At 40.5% G+C, this 25,691-nt stretch overlaps 2 protein-coding genes across 4 annotated transcripts in view; one reads left to right on the top strand and one right to left on the bottom strand.

Annotated features, from left to right (window-relative positions):
- The window catches only part of LARS1 (leucyl-tRNA synthetase 1), a 45,185-nt gene extending 20,435 nt beyond the window's left edge, over positions 1-24,750 (bottom strand). The window contains exons 1-19 of one of the 2 annotated variants that reach the window (XM_079967928.1): positions 24,560-24,750; positions 17,993-18,111; positions 14,682-14,769; positions 13,559-13,639; positions 12,299-12,433; positions 11,936-12,097; positions 11,325-11,437; positions 10,517-10,580; positions 9,952-10,019; positions 9,503-9,728; positions 8,682-8,769; positions 7,411-7,487; positions 6,660-6,713; positions 5,095-5,235; positions 3,151-3,228; positions 1,754-1,839; positions 1,607-1,672; positions 1,435-1,517; positions 818-956 (exon numbers count right to left, since the gene is read on the bottom strand). In XM_079967928.1, the coding sequence (XP_079824054.1) occupies positions 818-956; positions 1,435-1,517; positions 1,607-1,672; positions 1,754-1,839; positions 3,151-3,228; positions 5,095-5,235; positions 6,660-6,713; positions 7,411-7,487; positions 8,682-8,769; positions 9,503-9,728; positions 9,952-10,019; positions 10,517-10,580; positions 11,325-11,437; positions 11,936-12,097; positions 12,299-12,433; positions 13,559-13,639; positions 14,682-14,769; positions 17,993-18,111; positions 24,560-24,562 (1,871 nt within the window). In that variant the 5' untranslated portion in view covers positions 24,563-24,750. Of the gene's footprint in view, positions 1-817; positions 957-1,434; positions 1,518-1,606; positions 1,673-1,753; positions 1,840-3,150; positions 3,229-5,094; positions 5,236-6,659; positions 6,714-7,410; positions 7,488-8,681; positions 8,770-9,502; positions 9,729-9,951; positions 10,020-10,516; positions 10,581-11,324; positions 11,438-11,935; positions 12,098-12,298; positions 12,434-13,558; positions 13,640-14,681; positions 14,770-17,992; positions 18,112-20,961; positions 21,080-24,559 lie in introns of those variants that run through there. The other variant, XM_079967927.1, reaches the window with a different exon arrangement.
- Positions 24,751-25,016: 266 nt separating this feature from the next.
- The window catches only part of RBM27 (RNA binding motif protein 27), a 34,274-nt gene continuing 33,599 nt past the window's right edge, over positions 25,017-25,691 (top strand). Inside the window, exon 1 of one of the 2 annotated variants that reach the window (XM_079967937.1) lies at positions 25,017-25,253. In XM_079967937.1, the coding sequence (XP_079824063.1) occupies positions 25,195-25,253 (59 nt within the window). In that variant the 5' untranslated portion in view covers positions 25,017-25,194. Of the gene's footprint in view, positions 25,254-25,294; positions 25,353-25,691 lie in introns of those variants that run through there. The other variant, XM_079967938.1, reaches the window with a different exon arrangement.

The raw sequence follows: 25,691 nt of genomic DNA, 5'->3' as shown, positions 1-25,691 counted from the left end.
GATATGCTCCACCTTCATCTAGTTAACTCCCCAATTTAAAAGCTCAATTGACCACAGCAGTAACCACTGCATAATCGACCACAGCAGTAACCTCATTAGAGAGAGATATTTTGAAGCAGTAAGACAGGAGCTAGTTAACATTCTATACTGAATACAAAACTATAATCCTTCATCTTGTATGCCACAGAAGTCTAACCTTAAGTTTAAGAGAAGCAATAATGCTGGAAGCTCAAATTAGACCACTTAGTATTGCGAAAATTGCTTGAAGAAAGAGTTTTGATCATAGAACAAGGATGGGGAACCTGTGGCCTTTCAGATGTTGATGGACTCCCAAATCTCATCATCCCCATCCAACATAACCAATAGTCAAGGACTATGGGAGTTGTGGTCCAGCAACATATGGAGGACTACAGGTTCCCCATGCCTTTGCTAGAAGTTCTATAATAGCCTTTATATCTGAAGATATATCTACTGAATGCATAGTGGAGGACTACATAAGCAGGATAATTAACCTCAACTATTTATGATTGCAGACAGATTGCCAGAAAGGAGAAGATTAGCCATCTGGTTCTCTTTTCAGACACTTTTTTCATTTCCTGGGGAAACAGAACTAACATTAAAAATCAGGGTGGTTTCTGATAACCATTTTTTCTAACTATGTGGCAGTTTACAGTTGTCCTGCAAAGAATCAAATTCATACCAGACTCCTCACCTGGTACACAGTGTGAATCAACATGAAGACACTATAATAATGGCAGAGATTTATCTATAATTTTATTATGTAGAACACTATACCCTGGGAAACTTTCCTTCTCACCTGATCCCTAATGGAGACTGTCCTTGTCCGCGGAGATTACCCTGTTGGAGGAGATGAGCAACCGTATAGAAAGCCATGTAGATAGTGGAATCGGAGAGAGATTCAATCAACCATTGCTCATCCCAAGGCAAACGTGTGCCTAAAAATATAGCAAAATAAATTATTTGTGTTGTAGTCAGCACATTCCTTAGTTGTCAACAAAAAAATGCTTAAGAGCCTTTTTACCTTTCATATTAAAACAGCTCAATATTTATCAGCTTGTCTCTGTTGGCAGCCATTAGTATGGTAAACTGTGACTCACTCAACGTCTTAGAAATTGAAGTATACCTGAAAGGAGCATACCTGAGTTTTTCAGGGAGTGGCACTTGGGGGCCCTATCCCAAGCTACTTCTGAATCAATACTCCTCATTGGAGTTATATGAATCTCTAGAATATGCTTCTGCATGGAAAAGTGAGGTGTGCCTTGATTTCAGCTCATGACAGATGTTAATTTTTCTGAGTATGTTGTCTCTATGGGAATCAGCTGTTGCAGATATGCTTTAAAAAATATTTAGAATATTAAATTGCTCCTATAGCCAAGAGTTCCCAATTAAACAACAGGAAAAGTTTTATCCTACCTAATCCGTACGTCCTTGAACAGGCATGTTCTTGCAACCAATCCAGAGTGGCTTCAAAATTTCTTCGTGTCTCATCACCAAACCTGAAAAAAGCAAGATAATTAATCCTTGCTGTCTCTTCCTGGGCTTATGTCAGCCCACATCTACCTTGCCCCTATCCCCCACAACTTACGTCTCAAGGTTTTTCAAACATTCAAAAGTTTGTCGCTTCCAGTTTTCTTCACCGTAGTCCAAGTACCTAAAAATCAGACAAAAGGACTTAGAATGAAGGGCGGTGATGGATGCAACTAACTTGGCTCCATCTTTCCTTCCAACTCACCATTGGTCACAAAGAGCCACCACACACTCATCTGCAGATCTAGATATGACTTGTTTCTCTGGCTCCATATAAACCATTGCTTCATGCTAAATAAAGAAAAGGGTGGGATTACAATGCTGGGATAAAAAAAGGGAATATTTATGAAATAGGGAAGTAGCTTTAGCCACGCAACTATCCTGAATTCCTTTTAACTAATAATAACAATTTAATAATCCAAACCTATGCTCACCAGTTCTGTTGGAAGAGCAGACAGGGACAGAGTTTATTTAATTTCTGTGGCACAAGAGTGGGAATATGCTCAGCAATAGTCAAGGCAGTTCAAGGAAGCAGCTACCTAACTGTGGCAACTCAATTGTCCCATGTGCATGACTTTCAACCCAAGCCTGAGTGTTCCTTTGTCTATACAATGGGACTCATTGTCATTACATGACTATATTATGGAGCTTTGTTTTCTACAACCTGGACCATCCAGAGCAAACGCTTTACTGATGCAATAAAAATAATTCCACAATCAAGAAAATCTCAAAAAGATGGACAGCATCAAGCCAATGGAACAAAAGTCATGATTCTCCGTACTTCAGCTGCCCTCTTGTGAAAGAACTGTGCAAGTACACCAGATTTAACCACTGTATGGTACGATAGGAAGAATTTAAAACTGCAGAGCAATCTAAAGCCCAAGTGATGCAAAATGGGGCATGATGGAGCAGTGGAACCAACAGAGCATCCCCAGCCCCTTTGCTCACACTAGCTGGGACAGAAGGCAGGGGGGTAGGCAAAAACTTGTTCCAGGTTATGCCAGCATGTCTCTGGCACAGATATCGGGCCTAGATCAGGCCTGAAACTGTGGGGGGTAGCTGAGAGGCCTAAGGATCCCAAGCCAGCCCAACGCTCTGTTTGGGGGCTTTTCCACCTGTCTGCACTTTTGGTGGGTAGAAATGGGGAGTTCTGTGCTGACATAGGCCAGTGGGCTGCAGGAAGGAAGACCTCCGCCCCATCAGTTCCCTGCCCCCATGGTCTTTCCTTTCCAAAACTTTATAGGGACAGAAATGTCACCACACCACAGTCCGCTCTTCTCCAATATGCCTAAACAGTTACTTTCAAAGCCACAAATCTTGCCTTTAGCAAACAGATTAGGATTAGTTCACTAAAAAATACAGCAAGCTCTGCAGGATTCAAAGCACCCATCTAAATAAAGCAGCTATTTCTATTTGACAGGTCAAGCATAATAATTTCTGTTTTGCAACAAAACCAAAGCACTTGACTTAGTGCTGCTTAGTTTCACGTGGCTACAATTGTGTTTCAAAAAATCAAGCTGTGCTCTGTAAAGACAAGCAAGCAAAAACTGTGTTGTGGAAGCCACTGTATAATCTTAAAATACAATACAAACCACTACACACATTGTCTACCATCTTCCTCTGAATAAGCTTCTTGACATCCTGCACCTTCTGGCCTTTGAATCCCTCCACGAGCATTATCTGAAAAGGGAAGTCATTGCAGAGATTACAAACTGCTTTAGAAGTTCAGCTTATATGTGAGGAAGCTGGTCTCCATCCCTTTTCCTCCTAGAGGATGCCTGCAAGAAACCCACATAAATCCAATAATTGTAAATGAATCAGTGGTTTTAATCCTAGAAATTTTATCTCATGACCTCAAAAGTGAAATAATTCTTCAAAACAGAGTACATCAAAGGATATATATATATAAATTTATATATTTATATATGCACAAAATGGCAGCAAAATTTTATTCATTCATTCATTCATTCATTCATTCATTCATAAAGCACCTCTGATATGTGCATAACACTTCACAAATAACAGATATAACTGGTCCTTACCCCAAGAGGCCTGCAATAAAGAACAGACACAAAGAAACAACAGAAGAAGGGGACAAGGTGTGGACAGGCAGTAGAAGACTACAGAATTTCACTTAAGCTGCCTGTAATAGGGAATTTCAGTTTTTTTTATTTTTAGAATACCTGTGTGCAATTTTTTTTAAAAAAACCCACACACTTGATAAATTGTTCCATGAGTAAATCAAAGTTTAGTTTTATAGCCTTAAATATGAACGGACAAAGCTACTCTAAGAACAGACTCAAATGTATAAAGGGATGTCTAATTTACATGTCTGATGAAAGCAAGCCATTACTCTTCAAGAAGACACATCTGTTTACGACACTTGAAAACCCCCTGGGTAAATCAATATCTAGCCTCTTTTAATAAGACGACAAAAGTTCAGCTGTTGGACATACTTTGCTATGGAAAAGTAAAAGGAGTTTTAAAAAATGTTCAGCTATGCTTCAGTGGAAGAGCACATGCCTTGCAGGCATAAGAGGTTTGGTTACAGAGCTGCCACTCCTCGTGTGAAAATAATCTTTCCTCACATACAAGTGTTTGTCGCACATAACTCTAGGGCACTGCGCGAGAAAAGTTAAAAGAAATGCTTTAGTTGCACTTACACTTTTGTAAGCATGAGAACTGCCATAAAACCTATCTATATGGTACTTCATGAATCTTTTGCTAGTGCTTGTGTTTGCAAATCACTAGGATTTTTTTCCCTTCCACTAAATTTTCTGGATCCAGCCTTCCCTTAGATTCAACAGAAGGCAATTTTTGAGAAGTATCCCTAAATCCAAACAGGTCAAAGTCTAAAAATGGCCTAAAATGAAGGAAGCCTAGCCAGTCCACACATACCAAATACAGTGCTACCTCAGAAGTCGAACGGAATCCATTCCAGAAGTCCGTTTGAGTTCCAAAACATTCGGAAACCAAGGTGCGGCTTCCGACTGGCTGCAGGAAGCTCCTGCAGCCAATTGGAAGCTGTGGAAGTCATGTTGGACGTTCGGGTTCCAAAGAATGTTTGCAAAGCAGAACACTCACTTCTAGGTTTGTGGCGTTCGGGAATCAAAACATTAGACTCGCAAGGCGTTCGGGATCCAAGGTATGACTGTACCAGTTACAGATTAGTTATGTATCCAAAGGAACACACAGAGACCAAAAGAGAACAGGACAAGTCTTGCATTCAGTGAAACAAACCATAAAGTGAATTAGCTTTCCCAACCTGGTGCCCTTCCAGATGCTTTGGACTACAACTCCCAGCGCCCTGACCATTGCCTAGCTGAGGCGAGTCCAAAACAAGTTGGGAAAGGCTGTAGTAAATAAAGAAAATGGTGTGTTCAAATCCATTGATTCACCAAGCAATCAGAGTTAGGATGAATTCCTTTTCACCCTTATATTTAAAAAAAGCAGAACTGGTGACATACATACATCTCCACAAAGAAAAAAAAAATCACTTTTCTAACACACACACCCTCTTGTGAAAATCTTAATTTTTTTACTTACTCCCTCATAAAATCCTTTCAGGTATAATCTTTCCTTGGCTTCTGCAAGTTTCTCTCTGTCATTTTGACTCTGGATTTTCAGCTCGTCACAGATCAACGGAGCAGAAAGGTTGCCATAGCCAGGGATCTCAATGATGGGCACCTGGGAATAGCACATAGCATTGTAAAATAGTTGTTTTCAATCATGCAAGTAAATCAAAGAGTTTTGCAGGGGATTCAACCGTGGCTCCAAAAGCCTCCAAAGAAAAGGGATCTTCATTTTATGGTTTTTCAACAGTATGTGCATTGTTTACTGTCTGAAGGGCAGGGAATGTAAACTATTTGGAGTGGGGAGAGAGAAAATAAAGTGAAGCCTGTTTAATTCCATCTATATGCAAGGTTCTCACACCTATATGACAGATGGGCAGAATATTATATGCTGAATTTCGGGTTTGTTTGCTATACCAAAGTTGGGTTTTGCTTCTTAAACCTGTTACTCCTCAGTGATCAAAGATTCATTGGACTTATTGAGGCAATTAATTTTACATGCATTGGCTTCAAAAGTTATCCAATAGGCACCCATTTCTCAATTTTGCATCAAAAGCACAGCTGCCTGGCCTGTGCCTGCAACATGCAAGTAACAACAAAATACATAATCAAAGCGAAGCCAAAGATCAGACAGCCGGATCTGACTTTCAGATGGAGTCACACAGCTGTGTATTTTTCCTTCAAGAATTAACAGGGCTGACTCAGGCCTCTCAATAGAGTAGAAGGCAAGTCTATGGGATTCTCAAGGAGTCTCACAGCACCCCTGGCTGTGCAGTGCTTTAGCAGGGCTAGAGCTATGACATACGTAACAGAAAAAGCAGACCAACACAAACACATAAATCCCTCAGATAACACAGGTGACCAACATGTACACCCAACTAGGGGTGAGGTCAGTTTTTTGTTTGTTTTGCATTAAAAACCTGCCAGATTTGCACTCCCCCCCCCTAAAAAAACCCCCACAAACTGAAATAAATTTGTACTCTTCCAAATTTTGGAATCAAGTTCTCTGACCAAATAAACACATACGGAATGTGTATACTAGAGGAAAGTGTACATTAAAATGAATGAAATTATAAAATGAAAATAAAATTATATTAGGGTGAATAGCCTATAATACTGTGCATATCAGGCAAAATTGCAAAATTAGAATGTGTACAGAATTTGTACGTTAGGAGAAATGCACACTAAAATGCTTTTCATGAGGTCTTTTAAAATATTGCACACTGATGTGGAAATGTGTAAAACTCATATCTTTAGGCTCCAGGAAAAACATTCCTCTTCTCCCAGGCCTTTGGTTAATTAAACTATCTATGGCCTTTTAAATTATGTGTTGAGAGTTTCTTGTTTTTCTTTGTTGCTATGGTATATTTTGTGTTTTTATATTGTAAACCTCCCTGTAATCCTCGAATAAAGGGAGATATAAAAATTTTAATAATAATAATAAACTGAACTAGAAACTAGAAAAATAAACAGAGAGAATACAAACTGACAGCTTTGTCCATTCCAACACCCAACACAATCCTTCTCTGCTGCACTTACCGGTTCAAATGGCAGGACCATTTCATCTTTAATGCCATACTTTGCTCGAAGTGCCTATGAAGAAATTGAAAACAAATATGAAAATCAAATCTACAAAAACCTGACAAACAGGTCTTTGCCCTTACTGCAAAATTTAATCAAGACAATAATATGATTAATGAATTGAACTTCTGATCAACTAAAAAAGTGCCTTGATTAACTAGAAAGCACATTACTTTTAATGCAAGCAATTAAAAAAATTGCAGCTACCAAGCACCATTTTAAAAACAGGCATTTCCTCTCTCACACACACAGAGGAAAAAACACCTATTTTAGTATAATGTCTGCCCCAAAAGAAGCATGCATTATAAAGGAGCATATGCTTTTGTGCCTCCAAATAATTCTTTTTACTGTCATGCAGATGTGTGAGAAATTAACTGATTCATCTTTTCATTAAAGAAATCTTAACTGATGAATTGTACAGGTTTTATGAAGAGCCCGGTTTTGCCCATTTTCATTGCCTTCTGATACCCTACATCAGCCTTTTCTTTCCAGTTATTGTTAGATTCCAACTCCCATTGACTCCAGATAGCATAATCAGAGATTATGGCAGTTGTACTCTAACAACACTTGGAGGGCACCAAGTTGCAGAAGGCTATCCTACCCAAATACATCTATTGTGTCTGCAAGAAATAGCTTGTGCTATCGCCTGTAGAAACTGTGGCCATCAGTTGCCAGCAAGCTGCGGTTTTCCCAGGCTTAAGCGGTTCACCTGTTTTTTCTTTAAGTCTCTCAGGGCTGCAATGTCATCTGGGGAATCGGACGGGACACTTGTGACAACTCCAGTGCCTTAGAAGCAGGAAACACATATTATCCCATTTGCATTTTTATGGTAAAATTCACACTAAAAATGCAAAGTTAATTGCAAATATTTCCAAAAGGTTTCTATGTGCATGTACCCCGCATAAACAAATGCGTAAATCCAGTTAATGCTAATTAAAAATTAGCCACATCCTTTGACTAGAGCAGCAAGGGTGGGATTATTCACATATTTCAGTCATACAGCTGAGTTAGCTTTTTAAAAGCAACTACAGCTCTTGCTTTAAGTTTACTTGGTGTTTTCTGGCAGAATAAGTGGGCCAGCCTACAGCAGGTTAATTGTCTCTTCCACTCACCAAGGCAGGAACCACGTGATATGAATTTCATCGCTTCCTCCACTCATCCTTCCTTTTGTTAGTTACTTCTTTCTCTTTACTTTTTTTTTTTTTAATAAGTAATTTTCTCTGCAAGATACTATCTTTTCTCTAATGGGCTCTGTCATGGAAGGAAACTAATGGGAGAGGGAGGAGGAGTGGAGAAATTTACAAAATCATTGTTGCATGGTTCCTGCCTGGGTGAGTTGAAGAGCACAATTAACCTACCACAGGTTTCTCACATTCTGCCAGGAACAAGCGTGGTTAACATTAGCTATAGTTTGTTTGAAACAATCTGACTTGAAAATAAACTGCAGTTAATGGCAACAACACAGTGCTGGTTTGCACAAAACACTAAACCACAGTTAAGTAAAACTGAAAGCAAAAACTTCTGAACTCTCTTTTGCAGAAGTGTAGAAGGATGGGAAGGGAGGGGCATGTGAACCAGAAACCTGCCAGTCTGGTACGTATCACGCTAAGTGTTTGTTTAGTGCAGATGGAGAATTTCATTTGGTCTGCATTTTTCAGCAACCTAACCTAATTTGTACCTCCCAAACCCTTCAATTTCACACCTCTCCAGTTTTTGTGATAAAGTTCACAGATTTAAAAAACATTACAATGAATTTGAAAATTTCATATTTTAGGATAGACTACATTTAGAAATGTGTATGAAATACATATTTAAATGTGTATCTTGTTATTAAACATGTGTTTAAATATGAATTTTCATACTGATTCTTTTAAAAAAGAATTAATGCAGAAATGGGATAGCATGGGCTTACACCAAGAGAAAATAATTGTATCTGCACACAATCTGTAACTGATGCAGAAGGTGGTACAGCAACCTTACCTTTATCTTCTTTAATAGTCAACATAGGGAGAGTGTAGATAACTTTATAGGATGTTAGAGGGGCAGAGAGGGCAGCTCCAAGGATCTCCTACTTGGAAAAAAATATTTTTAAAGATGAGGCGACTCCCACATTATGGCCATAGGATCACTTACAAATGAAACACCCCAGTGCCTTCATTTTACACAGAGTTTCTCTGAAACCAAGTCACAATATTTTACTTTTTGTGCTTACAGAAAAGGTCAAATGCAACAGAGAAATGCTAGGTAAGGCATGGAAACCAGACCACAACAGCTGAGTAAGGCATTAAGTAGCAGATTTCTGTTATATATGTATGCATACAAAACATGCATTTTTGCAGTGCTATGCTTTTGTATGAGAATTTGCCATTTAGCATGGTATCATTTTAACCACATAAATGCTGGTTCTGAAGATGACTCCACTTTTATTTTCAAGATTATGTGGAGATTCCAACAACATCTGGAGGGCTTGCTTAGCCATTTCTGCACTAGTGGAATCTGCAAGTTCCAAGTTAAACATTTCTCAAAGTTTGCCTGCCCGTATAGGGGCACATCCTCTGCCTCATGAATCACACTAACAATAGATCAGATGTCCCATCAGATGTCAAAGAGATAAAGAATTACCTGTCATTCAGAAGACATCTTAAGGCAGCCCTGTTCAGGGAAGTTTTTAATATGTAATGCTGTATTGTTTTTAACACTGATTGGGAGCCGCCCAGAGTGGCTGGGGAAACTCAGCCAGATGGGCGGGGTATAAATAATAAATTATTATTATTATTATTATAGATGACACTATTGCTCACCTCTCCCATCAGCTCCTTCACAACAGGAACTACACCATTAGTTTTTGTAAAGCCCTGGTAGGACATATTCCTGGCAGCTCTCTGTGTGCAAATAAAAATATCCCCATTCAGGGTCTCAAAGCCAATATACTTCATATCAGGGCGAACCCAGCAATTAGTCTGCCCGAACATGGTCTCCGGTCTCAGAGTTGCAGCTACTAGGAAGATATTCTTTCCTTTAAGGCCACTGTGAAAAGAAAAGAGAAGTTGTCTAGAAAAGTATTTGAGAATATGACAATTCCCAAGGAAGTCCCCCAAGGGAAAACGTGTGAGGAGTTAAAACTATGTATTAGAAATTCTACCCCTTTATTTCTGACAGTTTCTATATAATAAATGTAATCTATGAGATCCCTAATCAAATTAACCTCGCAATGCAAAAAAGACTTATTAGCCAAGATGTGGATAATTACCTTAGCTTTACAGGATAAGGTTCGACCACCTTCATTTTGATTAGTGTGTATTCTTGAGGTCCAACACCCTAAGAGACAATACATGAACAATAATGAGCCAGCCACTTCCACTATTCAGTCTGATCAGATGCCCAGAGGCAAACTAGAATGGACTGCATGTCAACCACTATCCCTATTAATTGACAGCAGCTAAGATAACCGATGATGTATCCTTTCTAAAACTTTCAGAAAGCTAAAATAAATAAGTGGGGATTGTGTGGAAAAATCTAACATAAAAATGCAAGCTTCCAGTTAAACAAATGCACTGGTCAAGATCTAAATAGATTGGCCAATGGAATTTCATATTTTTGTCCTTTTTCGCTCTCAATAAAAAACTTATTCCTGCTTCCATATCAAACTATTTCTACAAGACTTCTGTGCAGAATTTACCTAAACCCCTTTTGGTTCTCAATTAGATATTTAAAGTAATTAAGTGAGGATTCAAATAGACTGTAAATGCTTTATTTTCTTCAGTCCAAATGCAGTATATCATTAGCAGTCAAATGAATCAAACATCCTTTGTTACCTCCCCGGTTTGCCTGTCATGATCCATGCATGGTTGTCCATCTTTTGGAGAATAAATGGTGTATCTAAAAGACAAATTAAATACATTATTTAGATAAGTGCAAGAGAGATTGAACAGGAAATCCTTTGTGTTTAGGTCACAATGCCAGCTTAAAATGAAATTCAGACGCTCTCAATGGTTTCCTCATAGCTGAATAATTTCAAGGAGAAAGCTACTATCTAGAAAGGACTGAAGAGGGCACTGTTTCTTGTTTTCTATTTCGCTTTCACTTCCCACAGAAGATCCTCAATCTAAGTCAAAATACTTGGCTAACATAGGCTCTCTTTATTACTTTACTGAAATAGAATGCCATCTATCTAGTCAGTATAGAAGCAGGTGTGTATATCACATGACCCCTCTGGTTCTCGTAGTGCAAAACAACAGCACCTGTACCAATATAATTAATGATCTACTCATTTACAAAATGCAGGATAATAATTTGCAATTTTGACAATTGCTTCTATTAATTTGATCATTTATTTTACTTCATTTGAAAAGGAAACTATTGATCATGTCAATAATTCTCATTTCATAACTGGGATAATGCAGTCAAAGTTTAAAGGTGCACATGTACTCTCCAACATTTGACAGAATTATCCACAAGCACTCACACCAAAGAAGCTATTGGCTATTGGACTGGTGAGCTCAGAAAGCCTATAATCAAAGAATTCCCCAGGCCACGTTTATGAAATGGTACACACTGCTAAGCAAGAGGATACGTCAATCAATTCAAGTTTTATAGAACGAATATATTAAAGGACTATCTTACCGTTTCCCATATTTAACTTTATTTCTTTCCCTCAGAGTTAGAAATTGCCATCGTACAAAAGAATCGTAATAGGGGTTGACATCAGTGGTGACAAAGGAACGTCTCCAGTCTACCTAGAAGTTCATAAAAATGAGGAGTTGCATGATGTTCCAAAAGTTTATATGGAAACTCTGGGTCACCATCAAGAGTTCTCACAAATTGTGAAACTAATTCCAAGAGGACTTTAGAACCGCATCGCCTCCATTCCATGTGGCGTGACAAGATGAATATAAAAGCTAGGGGACTTTCAAAAACAAAAAGTCATATGCCATGGACATTAGTTGTTCAAAACAGAAAAAGCAAATGTTTCCAACTTCAGAATTCCTGCAACAATAACTGCTGATGTAACTCAATCTTTCAAAGCTATTTCCCCTCTAAATAAGAACAACCAAAACATTTGCTATAAGTAAGCAGATGTTTATGAAACACTGTTACAGCTGAGGTCAAACTTTGTGACTCAACATTTTATTTCTAAAAGATCTACAGCATAACATCACAGGGTGACTCAGAGGAAATAAATTAACCTAAGAGAAAGACTTTTTAAAAGTTATACTTTTAGAATAAACAAGTACCTTCAGTCCCATGCTCTTTAAATCTTGAATAGCCTGGGGTGGGAAATAATCAATCCAATGTTCAGCCTCTGAAAATTTCACTATTTCTTCATCAGAGAGACCTAAAGATTTCATGATCCCCCATTGATACTTTGAAGAGCCAGTCTTGGCAGCAGCCTTACTCTTCAAAGAAAATAAGAAAGCAAAGTAAATAGACTAAGTAAAGCAGACAATGTCAGTTTTATTATATTCATAAGTGTAGGATGAACACGTCCATTAAATTTTTGCACATTTATGGATGATATATGCAAGTCTACATTTGTACCCCTGAGACGCAAACAATCTTACAACAGCACCATAAAGCATTTATATTTTAAATTATACCTTTTTGCCTTTAGCCTTGTCTTTGATGACCACTTCTTCCCCCTTTGGCACTTCCTCTTCCTCCTCCTCTTCATCAGGGAATTCTGGTGGACAGCCATACAGCTCCATTTCTCTTTTCAACTTATCTGCACATGCCTATGGGAAAATAAAAATAAATATTAAATAAAAATAAAATATTTTGGCAATTCCAAACTTGCTGCCAAAAAGAAAGGCCAGGTGTCAGGATGCTGATGAATATTTATTGGTGGTCCAATATGCTTATTTGCTTGTGCGGATTCCAGATATCTGTGCAAATATATAAAGCCCCAAAGGCAGACTTTTGGCTGAAACTCGCCAGGCTACCAATAAATATTCATTTAACAATAAATATTCATCAGCATCCTGGCACTTGGTCTCTCGTTTTGACGGTTCATTTTGTGGATGCTTCCTGGTGTTTTTTCCTCTGCAATTCCAAACCTGGCATCATATCTTCAATTGAAGTTAACAGCGTAGTAAGTGATCTGCCATGCCAGTCCCTCAAAGGGCTGGCTGGCTGGCTGGCTGGCTGGCTCACTTATGGTGTGCAAAAATTTTAAAGAATGGGTCTCTTCATTTTAGCTTCAAAATGAAATGATGAAAAGAAATGCTCTGCATCAGCAATTAGAGCTGACTTACTAGAAGCCATAGAAATAAACAAACTGTTACTCTACTACATTTTCTTCATAATACCAGAAACACAGGAGATACTAGGACATTATGGTCAGGGATCCAAAGGACCATGTAACTACTTTCATGTAACAGAGACTTGGAATGAGTGGCCAAACATCTGCTTGCTATTCCTAGCAAACTGTTTTTGAAGCAGAGGGGAAACAGAATATGACATGTTCGGGGGGGGGGGGGAGAGACAGAATTAAAAATCCCGCTAGGGATGCCCAAACCCTTCAGCACACCTAAGAGATCTGCAGGTCCTGATAAAATTTTAAACCCATATATGGAAGCAACTGCTGTGCCACTCACATGAGTACTGATTACTATGACAAAGAACTCATTCAAACAGCTATGCTAAACCAGAATTTTCACATCTTTTACCACAACACACCTATGTGCATGTTTTATACCTACTGATCTCCAAATCTAAAACATGTCACACACACCACTTCGTTTCTAAACTCAGAATCTGTGTACCCCTGCTACAAAATGGAATGGTTTTTAAAAAATATTTTGTTTTTAGAAAAAGTCAGACAGCATAAGAGGAAGTAGAAAACAAAACCCTAATTTTACCTTAATGGGCATGCCTGTACAATGTAGTCCAAAAGGAAACAGGCAGCTTTTTCCTTTTAGTTTCTGGTACCCAATTGCAAACTGTGGGAAACAGGATCACAATGGCAATAATATAGCATATACCAAGTAAGCTTCTGAGTCTTATGAAAAATAAAGGGAGGGAGAGAGCATGCAGGACTGGAAAATGGGTGGGATCGAACACAAATGGGTGGTTCAGAAGTATTAAGAAGTGCTTGCATTTAGTTGTAAACTTTGAAAATGCTTTTAAGACACACACTGTCATTCTGCTATTTGTGGTACTACAACTGCCACAACACACAATTTGAAAGGAACAGAAAACAGCAAAGTTATTAATTCCCAGCTAAGTTACTGAGTTCATAGAAAGACTTCTGCTCATGCAATCGAATTTCCTCTCCCTCTCTTCCCTGCTCCACCCCAGAGCAAATCATTGCCTGAGCTCAATGACTTGGTTGGATACAGCTCAATGTCTTCACAACAGAGATTTTCGAGAGCTTCTACTCCCTAGAGCAAAGAAAAATTCTACAGTGATTTAAATTTTCTGTTTGCTCCATCTCAAAATCTCCACACAGGGAACAATACATTTTTTAAAATTAATATAAAACAGTTATCTGACCAGGTTATGAGAAATGAAACTTTAACAACTGCTAAAACCTCCATTTACCCCCCAGTCAGGATAAGCACAAATAAAAACATCTTGCAAATATTTGAAAGCAGTGCTGTGTAAGCAGATCTCTGAAGAATGTCAACAGTGATATAAAACACTGAGGACACCCCTCTATATACCAACACTTCTTGCTCTGAGACACAGATAAGAGTGAGTTTGCAAGAGTGAGTTTTCTAGGCCAGTGTTTGCAAGAGTGAGTTTTCTAGGCCAGTCTAAAAGAGCCTTCCCCAACCTGGTGTCCTCCAGATGTTTTGCACTCTTTTAACCTTCAGATTTAGCCAAATGGCCAATAGGCAGGGAGAATAGCAGGTGTGCTCCAACTGCATCTGGAGGTCATCAGGCTAGGAAAAGTTGGCCTACATTTAAATGGCTCAAGGACTGAACAAGAACACTTATTTTCCCTGGTGAGGCTTGTTGCTAACAAGGAAAATTTCTTACCTCACATTTGGATACGGAAAACGTGTGTCCTAGATGAAGCCGGCCATTCATGTATGGATACGGAAAGGTGGCAAAGTACTTGCCATTGCTGAATGGAGATTGCAAAACAAAAAAATGTGCATCAAATGATCTGCAGCAACTAAACTAAAAAAATACAAATACTACAATTCTATATTCCCTTATTCAGGGATATGTGATATAGAAGTGTTTAAGAAAGATGTTGCATACAACCACATCAGTAAAGGGCATTTCACTTGTGGCAAATGCACGGACTCCAGTATGAACACTAAAATGTCATAAATTGGGTCTGCCGTCCAACTAAAGATTCAGTTTTAAACTACACTTCTAAACACACTCACCAGGGAATAAATCCTATTGCACTCAGCAGAACTTCTGAGTAGGAATGCATAGGATTGCACTGTCATCAATTAAATATGAGTTTTATTGAAATGAGTGATTAAATGTCCATCCAAGCAAATAAAACTCCAGAGGAAGATGACAAAGATGTGTAGAATAGCAGGAATCATATTTGAAAAAGTCTTCCCTCTTATGTGATAGAAATGTTCTTTGAAGGTAATATCTAGTTGCTCAACCTATCACAAACCACTACTGGCACTTTCTTTAAATATGGTCTTTAAATATGTTCTTCTGGTGGTCACCTAAAATCTTTTACGTTGCATAGAAAAAAAACCCTAACTCCTTCTGGGTACATAATCAATTAACAAAATTTAAAAAATATTTATGTCCTGCTTTTCAAACCATTTTTTCCATGTGACATGTTTAAAAAATAAAATAGAGCACTAAAAATTTCATTGCAGCATTAAAAACCAGAAGAAAAGTAGCATAAATCACAACAAAACTTTACCCTTCCAAAGTAAAAATGTTTTGAGCATTTTATCGTTATAATGCTCACACATGCACATCAACAATCATAAAAGTCCTCTCCAAATAACAGTTGGGGTTGAGGTGAACCCCATTAAACCAATTTCTGTCTTCTGCTCCTGTTCTTCACTATCTCCGCCTAGAGGGTCATCCACAGTTTCCCCACTTGTGGGATAATTAGAATTCTTTTTGTGTGCAGTTAACTGGAACCTAATTTATTCATGATCACCTTTGGTTACTGTCCAAATTAAAACTGACATGGAATGTTATAAAGAGGGTTGTATTCAGTAGTGACTTTGCACCAGCAAAAAGCACAGAGGCCATGTAATTTTTGCAAACACCCCGCTTCCCACTGCTATTCTCTGTGCTATATCATATACTGTTCTAAAGGGTATTCCAATCCACAGGAGCAGCGTCTCAGGGGTGCCAGTCATTGCAATGGACAGGGGGTGCCGAAGAAGATTGGATGCACCACTTTATATGCACTTTCCACCACTGCATACAACTCAGAAAGTGATTTAAAAGGAAAAGCTACCAGCTGAGCATCAAGCACAACAATCTCCTTACACCTTCTTCCATTCAGTTAAAATTTAGTCTTACGTCATTCATGCTACAATCCCATGCATATTTATTCAGTTCACTGAATGCAAACTAAATGAGATGGTTTCCTACCCACTCCCCCACACAACAGAATGGTCCCAGTCGGGATGGGGGTGGTTGTGATGATAGATAGATAGATAGATAGATGATAGATAGATAGATAGATAGATAGATAGATAGATAGATAGATCATTCACAAAATTGCTATTTGCATGAATGGCATCTTCCCCAGTTTTTCCCTCACTGAGACTTCTGAATCGTGTTGATGCTGGAGACACACAATTTCTACAAAATACAGGTTAAACACTTCCTAAAGTAATATCAAAATTGTGGGCAACATTTACTAATATTCTAGAACTATACCAAGTCTATAGTGTTACAATAAAATTCTTTTATAGACTGCATAGCTCTATAAGAACACAATGCAACTGTTGATACAAATGTACAAATAGCTCAAGTTTCCATGCTAGAGAAAAAAACTGACATACAAAAAACTGGTTGGAATCTCCTCAGTGGCTGTTCAGGTATTTTAATGGTGCTAATTGCCATAGCTATCCAAATGTGAACTCACAATGGCATGCAAAGTCAACCAAACAGGTACAACTGAGACTCAAGACACCGATCCCAATTCAGGCTCCTCAAAAGCCACAGTGAACCAAACCTTCAATATTCTGCACATTCCCCTCTCTAGAATAGAATCATAGAATCATAGAGTTGGAAGAGACCACAAGGGCCATCGAGTCCAACCCCCTGCCAAGCAGGAAACACCATCAGAGCACTCCTGACATATGGTTGTCAAGCCTCTGCTGAAAGACCTCCAAAGAAGGAGACTCCACCACACTCCTTGGCAGCAAATTCCACTGTCGAACAGCTCTGTCAGGAAGTTCTTCCTAATGTTTAGGTGGAATCTTCTTTCTTGTAGTTTGGATCCATTGCTCCGTGTCCGCTTCTCTGGAGCAGCAGAAAACAACCTTTCTCCCTCCTCTATGTGACATCCTTTTATATATTTGAACATGGCTATCATATCACCCCTTAACCTCCTCTTCTCCAGGCTAAACATGCCTAGCTCCCTTAGCCGTTCCTCATAAGGCATCGTTTCCAGGCCTTTGACCATTTTGGTTGCCTTCCTCTGGACACGTTCCAGTTTGTCAGTGTCCTTCTTGAACTGTGGTGCCCAGAACTGGACACAGTACTCCAGGTGAGGTCTGACCAGAGCAGAATACAGTGGCACTATTACTTCCCTTGATCTAGATGCTATACTCCTATTGATGCAGCCCAGAATTGCATTGGCTTTTTTAGCTGCCGTGTCACACTGTTGGCTCATGTCAAGTTTGTGGTCAACCAAGACTCCTAGATCCTTTTCACATGTACTGCTCTCAAGCCAGGTGTCACCCATCTTGTATTTGTGCCTCTCATTTTTTTTGCCCAAGTGCAATACTTTACATTTCTCCCTGTTAAAATTCATCTTGTTTGTTTTGGCCCAGTTCTCTAATCTGTCAAGGTCGTTTTGAAGTGTGATCCTGTCCTCTGGGGTGTTAGCCACCCCTCCCAGTTCAGTGTCATCTGCAAATTTGATCAGGATGCCATTGAGTCCATCATCCAAGTCGTTGATAAAGATGTTGAATAAGACCGGGCCCAAGACAGAACCCTGTGGCACCCCACTAGTCACTCTTCTCCAGGATGAAGAGGAACCATTGATGAGCACCCTTTGGGTTCGGTCAGTCAGCCAGTTACAAATCCTCTGAGTGGTAGCATAGTCAAGACTGCATTTTACCAGTTTTTGTTTTTGTCTTTAGTTTTTGTCATAATTCTGGAAAGAGTATCCCTACCTTTTGTGGTTTGCAGCATCTGCTGCGTTAACCTCAAATGCTCCCTCATCATGCCACTTCTTTTGGATTTCCTTTTCAATTGCCTTCAAGAAGTCCACTTTAGCTGTCCCCTTCCGTTCCTTAAGAAAGAAGACAAATCTATTAGAGCAAGTGATTAGTTTAAAAGTAAATAAACGCCTACACAGAATCTCACTGGAATATTACAATCCATTATGTACAGAACCTATCACACACCCTCCAGAACATTCATCAAGTAAGATGTTTCCTATACATTGTTCAAGGTTACTGCATTAAAAAGAAGTTATGAGCATTTACAGGAAAATACTTTAAATTTCTATCCATGCTTCCATATGAGCTTAGATCCTAGTGTGTGTTTTTTGGAATTATCAATTCTGCAAGATGTCAAGGTCAGTTTGCCAGAAAACTCATTTATTAGTTGCTGCCACACATTAAAAACTTTCATCTTGACATCTTCAATAAGCAAAATGTCTGGCATTATTATGTACATCACCTTGAGACATATGCAAAAGGAAAATAATAAATAACCACATTTTAAAATTTATTATTATCAGCAGTGTGCAATATGAGGCTCTCTTCAGAGTTTATTATGTGATCTTCAGAGTTTGATGCATTTCTGCATGCTCTGGACAGAAAAGGCACTGGACCACAATGAGGTACTGAGCTATCCCATTTCAGAGAAGTAAGGTAGGCGTTGCCCTTATCAAAACATTGTGCCTAGTTTAGAACTTTAACCCTACCTATCCCCTTAAACAATGCACTCAGAGGAAATGCACAGGAGGAAATAAATGGGGACAGTTAAGGACTCAGTTACAAGGATGACTAAACAAGGTGTCTCTCAAAAGTGTGACAAAATTTCAGAGCTTTCTTAGTCTGGTTAATTAGCCCGTAATAACATCACTGTCTCAAATATGGTTTGGAGTTGCTTTTAAATAAAAAAAGGATAACTGAAAAGGTTTTCTCTTGAAAAAAGATACAATTTAAGAATTAAAGTAATGCCCAGGCACAGAAAGTGTGAAAGCAAGTGACTTTTACGATGCAGATACTTTTGCTTGAAGCTCTAGGAGAAAGAAATACACAGGTAACATCTAATCACAAAATGCTCATCTGCATAAAACTACTTTGCAGCATATTAACTGACAGCACTGAAACTAAATTAATTTTAATCTGTCATACTCTAACTACATTTCATCAGCTGGATAGTCTTGGTGGCTTTAAATTGGAGACTGAGGTGCTATGCAAGCTCAAGCACAATCGGACAATTCTTCCTGACGAGTGAAGCATGAAAATTTTCAACCCAGCCTGTCATATTATTGGTTAGTGAGGCAAAGAGCAGTCGGACTAGTGTTACCACAAACACATCAGATTTATTACATTTGAAGCAATTAGCACATTATATAGATGAACCAGGGGTAGAAAGCATTCAGAAGTGGTCATCGTCACTGCCATCACCACCACCCGCCTTGCATCCTCACTTATGCTTGATTTCTTACTGTGTTGGAAACCGCCCAGAGTGGCTGGGGTAACCCAGTCTGATGGGCGGCATATAAAAAATAAATTACTATCCTGAAAATATAATATGATCTCTACATTGACCATAATATGTGGGCAGATTCAGGCTGGAGAAGGCAGTTTTGCAGATCCTAAAGTATATGGGACTTTAAAAGCAATAACTTGCACTTTAAGTTGGGGCCACAAACATACTAGAAGCCAATGTAGATGCAGCTAATATAGCAATACAAAAAGACCCAACTCACGTATTTCCATGATCATTGATCTAGTTTGAAAACAGGCATCTTACATTTAAAATGAAAGCTCCTTGACACGGACTCAAAACTTTTGATGCAACGTATTATACCTCAAAAATGAATTTATGATGTTCACTTTCAGCAGATCAGCCACATCAATAATGTAGAGGGGTTGTCCCACCCCAAAAGGCTCAAGACCACTGGCCTTTCTCAGGAAAGAAACTCTAATGTTGCTAATAAGGGGCCAGTAAAGTAAGGCAAGACACCATAAGGTATCTATAAAATACTGTACGTAAGACTTAATACGAATTGTCCATCAACACAACCTTTAGACAAAGCTGTGGCAACAAATTTTGTCTGAAGACCCTAACAAGCATACCATCTTTTGTTAAATGGATTACACACTTTCCCCATAAAGAGCAGAGCTCAGAGATGATGAAGGAAATGAACCAGGATGGGATTTTATATCTTTAACAGTTACATAAAATATATAACTTCAATAAATACAGCTTTTATCATCTCTAAATGGCAAGCTGTATTTGCCATGGTTCTCTCATCTACTTTACTATTAAAGGCATGAGGTTCAGCCACGAAACTATGCTGACCAGATACACAGGATACCATTCAGGAAGGAAAAGAAGTTTCCAGCATAAAATCTCAACCCTTCTCCACAGCACTACTGCTGAGGATTTTTAACAACGACTTTAGGATAATTTTAAAATCGTGAGACCTTCTATAGTGCAGAATGCCCAACTATTCTAAACAATAAATAATGGAATACCTCAGGGTAAGAGGTAAAAGACACTTGAAGGGGAACTTTGCACATTAATATCTACTGCTTCTTGAATTTGAGTGAATCGAATGGAGCCCACCGCATAACGGGAATACTAGACCCAATCACAACCCCGACAAATAAGCTATTTTCTATTATGTATCTTAAAATAAGCATATGCGACTTGCTTGCTTGGCGTGAAACACGTTTAGCGATTTGACATGGAAATGCTAGACAAGCCCCCTTTTAACTGACGGAGCTGTCACAGCAATAGGAAGCCCATAGGAAGGGAGGGGGGTCGGTGGCTGGTCGGCCTTCCTCCATTCCCTTCTGCTTGCAGGAGAGGGGTCCGTTTTCTGGTCCAAGCCGGAAATCCCCCCCAAACTACCCCCCCTCATCCGCGACCACCCAAAATCAACTGCCGTATTCACCGTCATCGCTCCCGAGCTTCTTCAGCCAACAGCTGCTCTCACGGCTCGAGCCTCCTCCACTCCACGCTGCCGGTTCCCCCACAATGCAACGCGAGCGCAATGTCATCCGCTTCCTTCGCAAAGGCTGTCGGGAGCTGGAGTCCACACGCCGCGAAAGCAAACGTTGACAAGGCTGTAGAACTGCGACTCCCGAAAGTCATCGCGCTGGCCGGGTAGTTCTTCACGAGCCGAGCTTTCCTAGAACGGAATACTACGATTCCCCTAATGCACAGGGGCTGAGAGCCGCACCAATGTCTAAAAACAGGGGTGTCCGAACCTCTAATTTTCTTGGTCCTATTCCGCAGGGGGAGGGCGTTGTTTCCCCCACCCTCCCGCTTTGTCCACGTGACTACGAAGAATTGACAGCTTGAGAATATCCTTTGGTTCCTCCTTCACGTTTATGGCTATGCGATAGTATTGCAGGAGTCCTGCCCTAAGAGCTTTAACAGGAGCAGAAACTATATGTATTTTGACAGAATAGTTTTCTGCATAGTTTTCTCATAAGCATTCAAAGTCTCTGAAAGTTGTAGAAAAACCTTAAAAAGCGGGAAACAGCTTCTCTGAAAGTTGTAGAAAAACCTTAAAAAGCAGGAAACAGCTTCTGCAGTCAGGGTGCAGAGGATGGAAGACACCCAAAACAATCTTTGTGTGTATGTTTTCAGATACGAATCCCACCAAATTCACTATGCCAACTACTTCCAACTAACTGGGGTTAGTGTTCCCGTTTACCCATTCACCTGGGGTTGTCCCACTGTGTTCTGTGTGGAAATGTATAATAAATAAAATGTGCTGTAAAATAAATGTGCTGAAACCATGAGAAGCCTTTGTCAAAGCCTGTGTTTCAAAAATAGAAAGGTATGAAGGAATGATCAGAAGCTTTAACATGAAACTATATTAGCCCCAAGACACTGGTTCAGTTTGCAGATTATACATGGTATTCATTTATACAGATCCATAGACAAAACCTAAGGTCCACTTAAAAACATGATAGAATACAGTAATGTTAAAATTAAAATTAAACAAATTTATTGTGCATTCTATACCTTTGTTCTTCAGCAGGGTGTGAAACTAATATACAGCCCTTACAGAATACAAGCTTTAGTACCTAGAATCATAGAATAGAATCATAGAGTTGGAAGAGACCACAAGGGCCATCGAGTCCAACCCCCTGCCAAGCAGGAAACACTATCAGAGCACTCCTGACATATGGTTGTCAAGCCTCTGCTTAAAGACCTCCAAAGGAGACTCCACCACACTCCTTGGCAGCAAATTCCACTGTCGAACAGCTCTTACTGTCAGGAAGTTCTTCCTAATGTTTAGGTGGAATAGCTCAAATAGCTATGGTGTTATGCTGTTGTTCTTTAACCAGGTGAAGCTCATATACAGTACTGTTTTAACAGACATCACTGAGTGATTTCAAAATGGCTGCCATTTCAAATCTGCTGTTTACCCATTGTTCTTAATATAGCTATGTATCTTTGCCTGCTATCAGAAAGCAAAATAATATTTATTATGGTATGCTCATGTACATAATAAATTGGAATGACACACTACTAAAAGTTTAGTTAAAACAACTTGGTTCATGCCGCGGGTCTTGAACCTTCTATCCACAGGCTTGAGCCAGCTGAAAATTACAGAGGCCCACCAGTAATAAAATGGTAGTCTAAGGGCAGTGTCAGCCACAAAATGGTGGCAGATGGAGGCAGAGTGTGGCAGTATTTTATTTATTTCATAAAATGTATATAACTGCTTGGTTGTTAAAGACAATAACCACTTCTAAGTAGTTTACAGAAAACAAAACCCATCAAAGATGTTTACAATTGGCAATTACTTTCGCTTTCTACTAATATCTAATCCATCTTCGGAAATTACTAAATTCTTTGCCACAGCATTTTCTTGTGCCAAGGAATTCCATAGCTCAGTGTTTCTCAAGATAAGACATTTACTCTCAATGTATTGTAACTTAGCCTCCCCATTTTGGGTAGAATTTCCTGATCCAGAGGCTCTAAGTGGAGAATGCTTTTTCTTTGACATTTTCCCCTTCCCACTCTCAGAAAACTTTTGAAGTATTTTTATCAATCTGTGATTTCTTCTCCCATTTTCCTTTCAAACTCCACCTGTACTTTATTTCCTTCCATTCCCAGGCTACCAGTTTATTTAATAACTTCTTACTCCTCTATAACAGCTTTCTACTCTTATGACCTTCCTTTAAGTTCCCAATTTGCTAATAATTATTATTCAGAGTTTATTTCTTATTATTTTAAATATTAACAATTATGATAATTAGCCTTTTATCTCCCTTTCTAATTTATTTCAACAGGTCTTGTGGCTCTTTTCTTTCAAAGGAAGAACTTCCTTCCCTTCATCTGTCTCCCAGCCACCTTTACTCAGCATGCAAGGAGTTGCTCATATGGACACTGGTCTAACTATAAGGCTATGGAATGGCTATGGAGCAGGGCAGACAAGTGAAGAGGCCCTGGGCAGGCTCTGCAACTGAGGCCCACCTGAAATGGTCTGAGGACCGTCATGTGCCCAGCTTCACAATGTCTAGAGCTTTCAGACAACCTTATACTAGATGTGTGTACATAAGTGTATCATAAGTGTCATAAGTCCTAGAATTCAAAGAAACTTTCATATCAGGAAGAATGGTTCAACTTTATTATGTTTGCTGCTTTCCTTTCACAGTACAGTAAGCCCGCAACTTACACACATTTAACTTATGCACACTGCAAAAGAAAAATTAAAGAGGGAGCAAGGTTCTGGGAAAAGTAACTATGCCAATCCCACCCGCCATTGAACCCAATGGGTTTTCACTATACACAATTTTAGTTTTAGGTGCAATCCCCAGAACATAACCCTCACTTAAGTTGTGGACTTAATGCATGTCAAGTGATTTCTCCCCCCCAAAATCCAGTAATGCACTTTGTTACCATATCCTTTGTTTCAGACATCATCAATCTCAACTGGAACTGGTTGTTCCTTGTTTTGTTGAGTGCACTGCTGCACGATCCAATACTTAGAAGTCCTATTGTCTCCTTTGGGACTTACTCCCAGGTAAGTGTGTATAAGCTTTCTTGAAACGGATACTAAACGTAATATTGCAGAACAAAGCAGGATCGCACCTTGCAAGCACATCTCTAGAAATAGAGACGCACAGATCAGACCAATTTCCTACGGGAAAAGACGAGTTCTACACGGCACAATCCAAAGCTTAAGTCCAGATCGCTGACACGTGTTCCAGTCACAGCGGGGCCAGGGGGCAACCCCTTATAGCTAACACCGGGAGATTTGGTTAAAATCTCTACATACCAAGGGGGCGGGGTTTAGATGCCATGAGGGCCCCACCCCCAATGGAGCACACGCAATCTCAGAACTTTCTAGTACGCGTGTTTAGGATTGCAGTTTACAAAGAAATGTCGCTAAGAAAGATTCCTACGTACGTTGACTCCTAATACGTATTCCACTGAGCTCGGGACCAATTATTTGCAAGGGACCTTCCACTTGCTAGAAATAAAATGGAAGCTATCCTTCCATGCTTTGGAAAACGCAGAGGACATACCATACTTTATTTGGTTGCAGTCCCATTCACTGGTTGTGTGCGTGTGTATGCCTGTGTCTGTTCGGGACGGGACTGGACTCTGCACGCGCTCAGAGACAACCCCTTTCTTCGCAGTCACTGCGCACGTTCCCGAGCGCCGTCTCCACGGCGTGCCGAGGCCTGGCTCGAAGCCAGCGGGCCCTCGGGAGCGGCGCCGACCCTTGTTACTTCCCCCCTCCTCTTCCCCGCTCACGTTGCTCGCGCGCCCGCAAAGGGTTTCACGCGTGCTGCCTCGACCTAGCCTGCTGCGGCCTTTCACCACTCACCCCCCTCCCACACCCGCTCGCCCACTACCTCCCGCGGCCGCGGATTGGCTCGCTCGGCTCGGGGCCTCGCCACGCGATTGGCTCCGCCGGGAGACCGGGTCCCCGCCCTCCCCCCTCTCCGGCACCCAGCAGGTTCGGCTGCGCTCTCGGCTCAGCTAGTTCCTGGTCTGACTCTTAGGCCCTGCCTGGGCGACAGGACAGCGGGGGAGCTGCCGCGGGCGAGTAACTGCTCGCGGGGGAGCGGCGGGTGGGGGAAGGGAGCCGGAGAGATGCTGCCCGGAGTGTAGCCGCCGCAGCAGCAGCGCCGCCGCCGCCGCCGCCGCCACCATCATGATCATAGAGAACGTGGACGCGCTCAAATCCTGGCTGGCCAAGTTGCTGGAGCCAATGTGAGTGCGGCGGGGGGCTGGTTGTGGGGAGTGGAAGAGGAGGGCGAGGGGCAGCGGCGGCGGGGGAGGCCTTCACATGTGGGAGAAGGGAGCCGAGGGGTGAGAGGCAACCGAGGAAAGGGGGGGGCCGAGCTGGGGAAGAGGAGTTACGTATATGTGGGGGCTCCTTGCTAAAGAGTCAGTGGGGTGAATGAATAGGTGAGGGGGGGGGTCGGTACTGGTAAAATGCCTCAAGTCCTGGGGTACATGTGCTGGGATGGGCTTAGCGCCAGGAGGCGGCGGCAAGAGGGGATTCGTGGAGAGCTGCTGTGGGTCGGCAGGGGGTGCGGGGCAACTGGCGTCAACTAGGGGTGTGCCTCTGGAACGAGGTTAAGGTTATAAGTGGTTATGGGGCGGGGAGGCCGCTGAGGGGCCGCGTGAGGAAGTTGGTTGTTTGGA

This window comes from Podarcis cretensis (assembly GCF_951804945.1).
Source record: "Podarcis cretensis genome assembly, chromosome: 2".
NCBI lineage: Eukaryota > Metazoa > Chordata > Lepidosauria > Squamata > Lacertidae > Podarcis > Podarcis cretensis.
The sequence above is the reverse complement of the archived record's forward strand: the minus strand, read 5'-3'. Positions and strand labels throughout refer to the sequence as shown.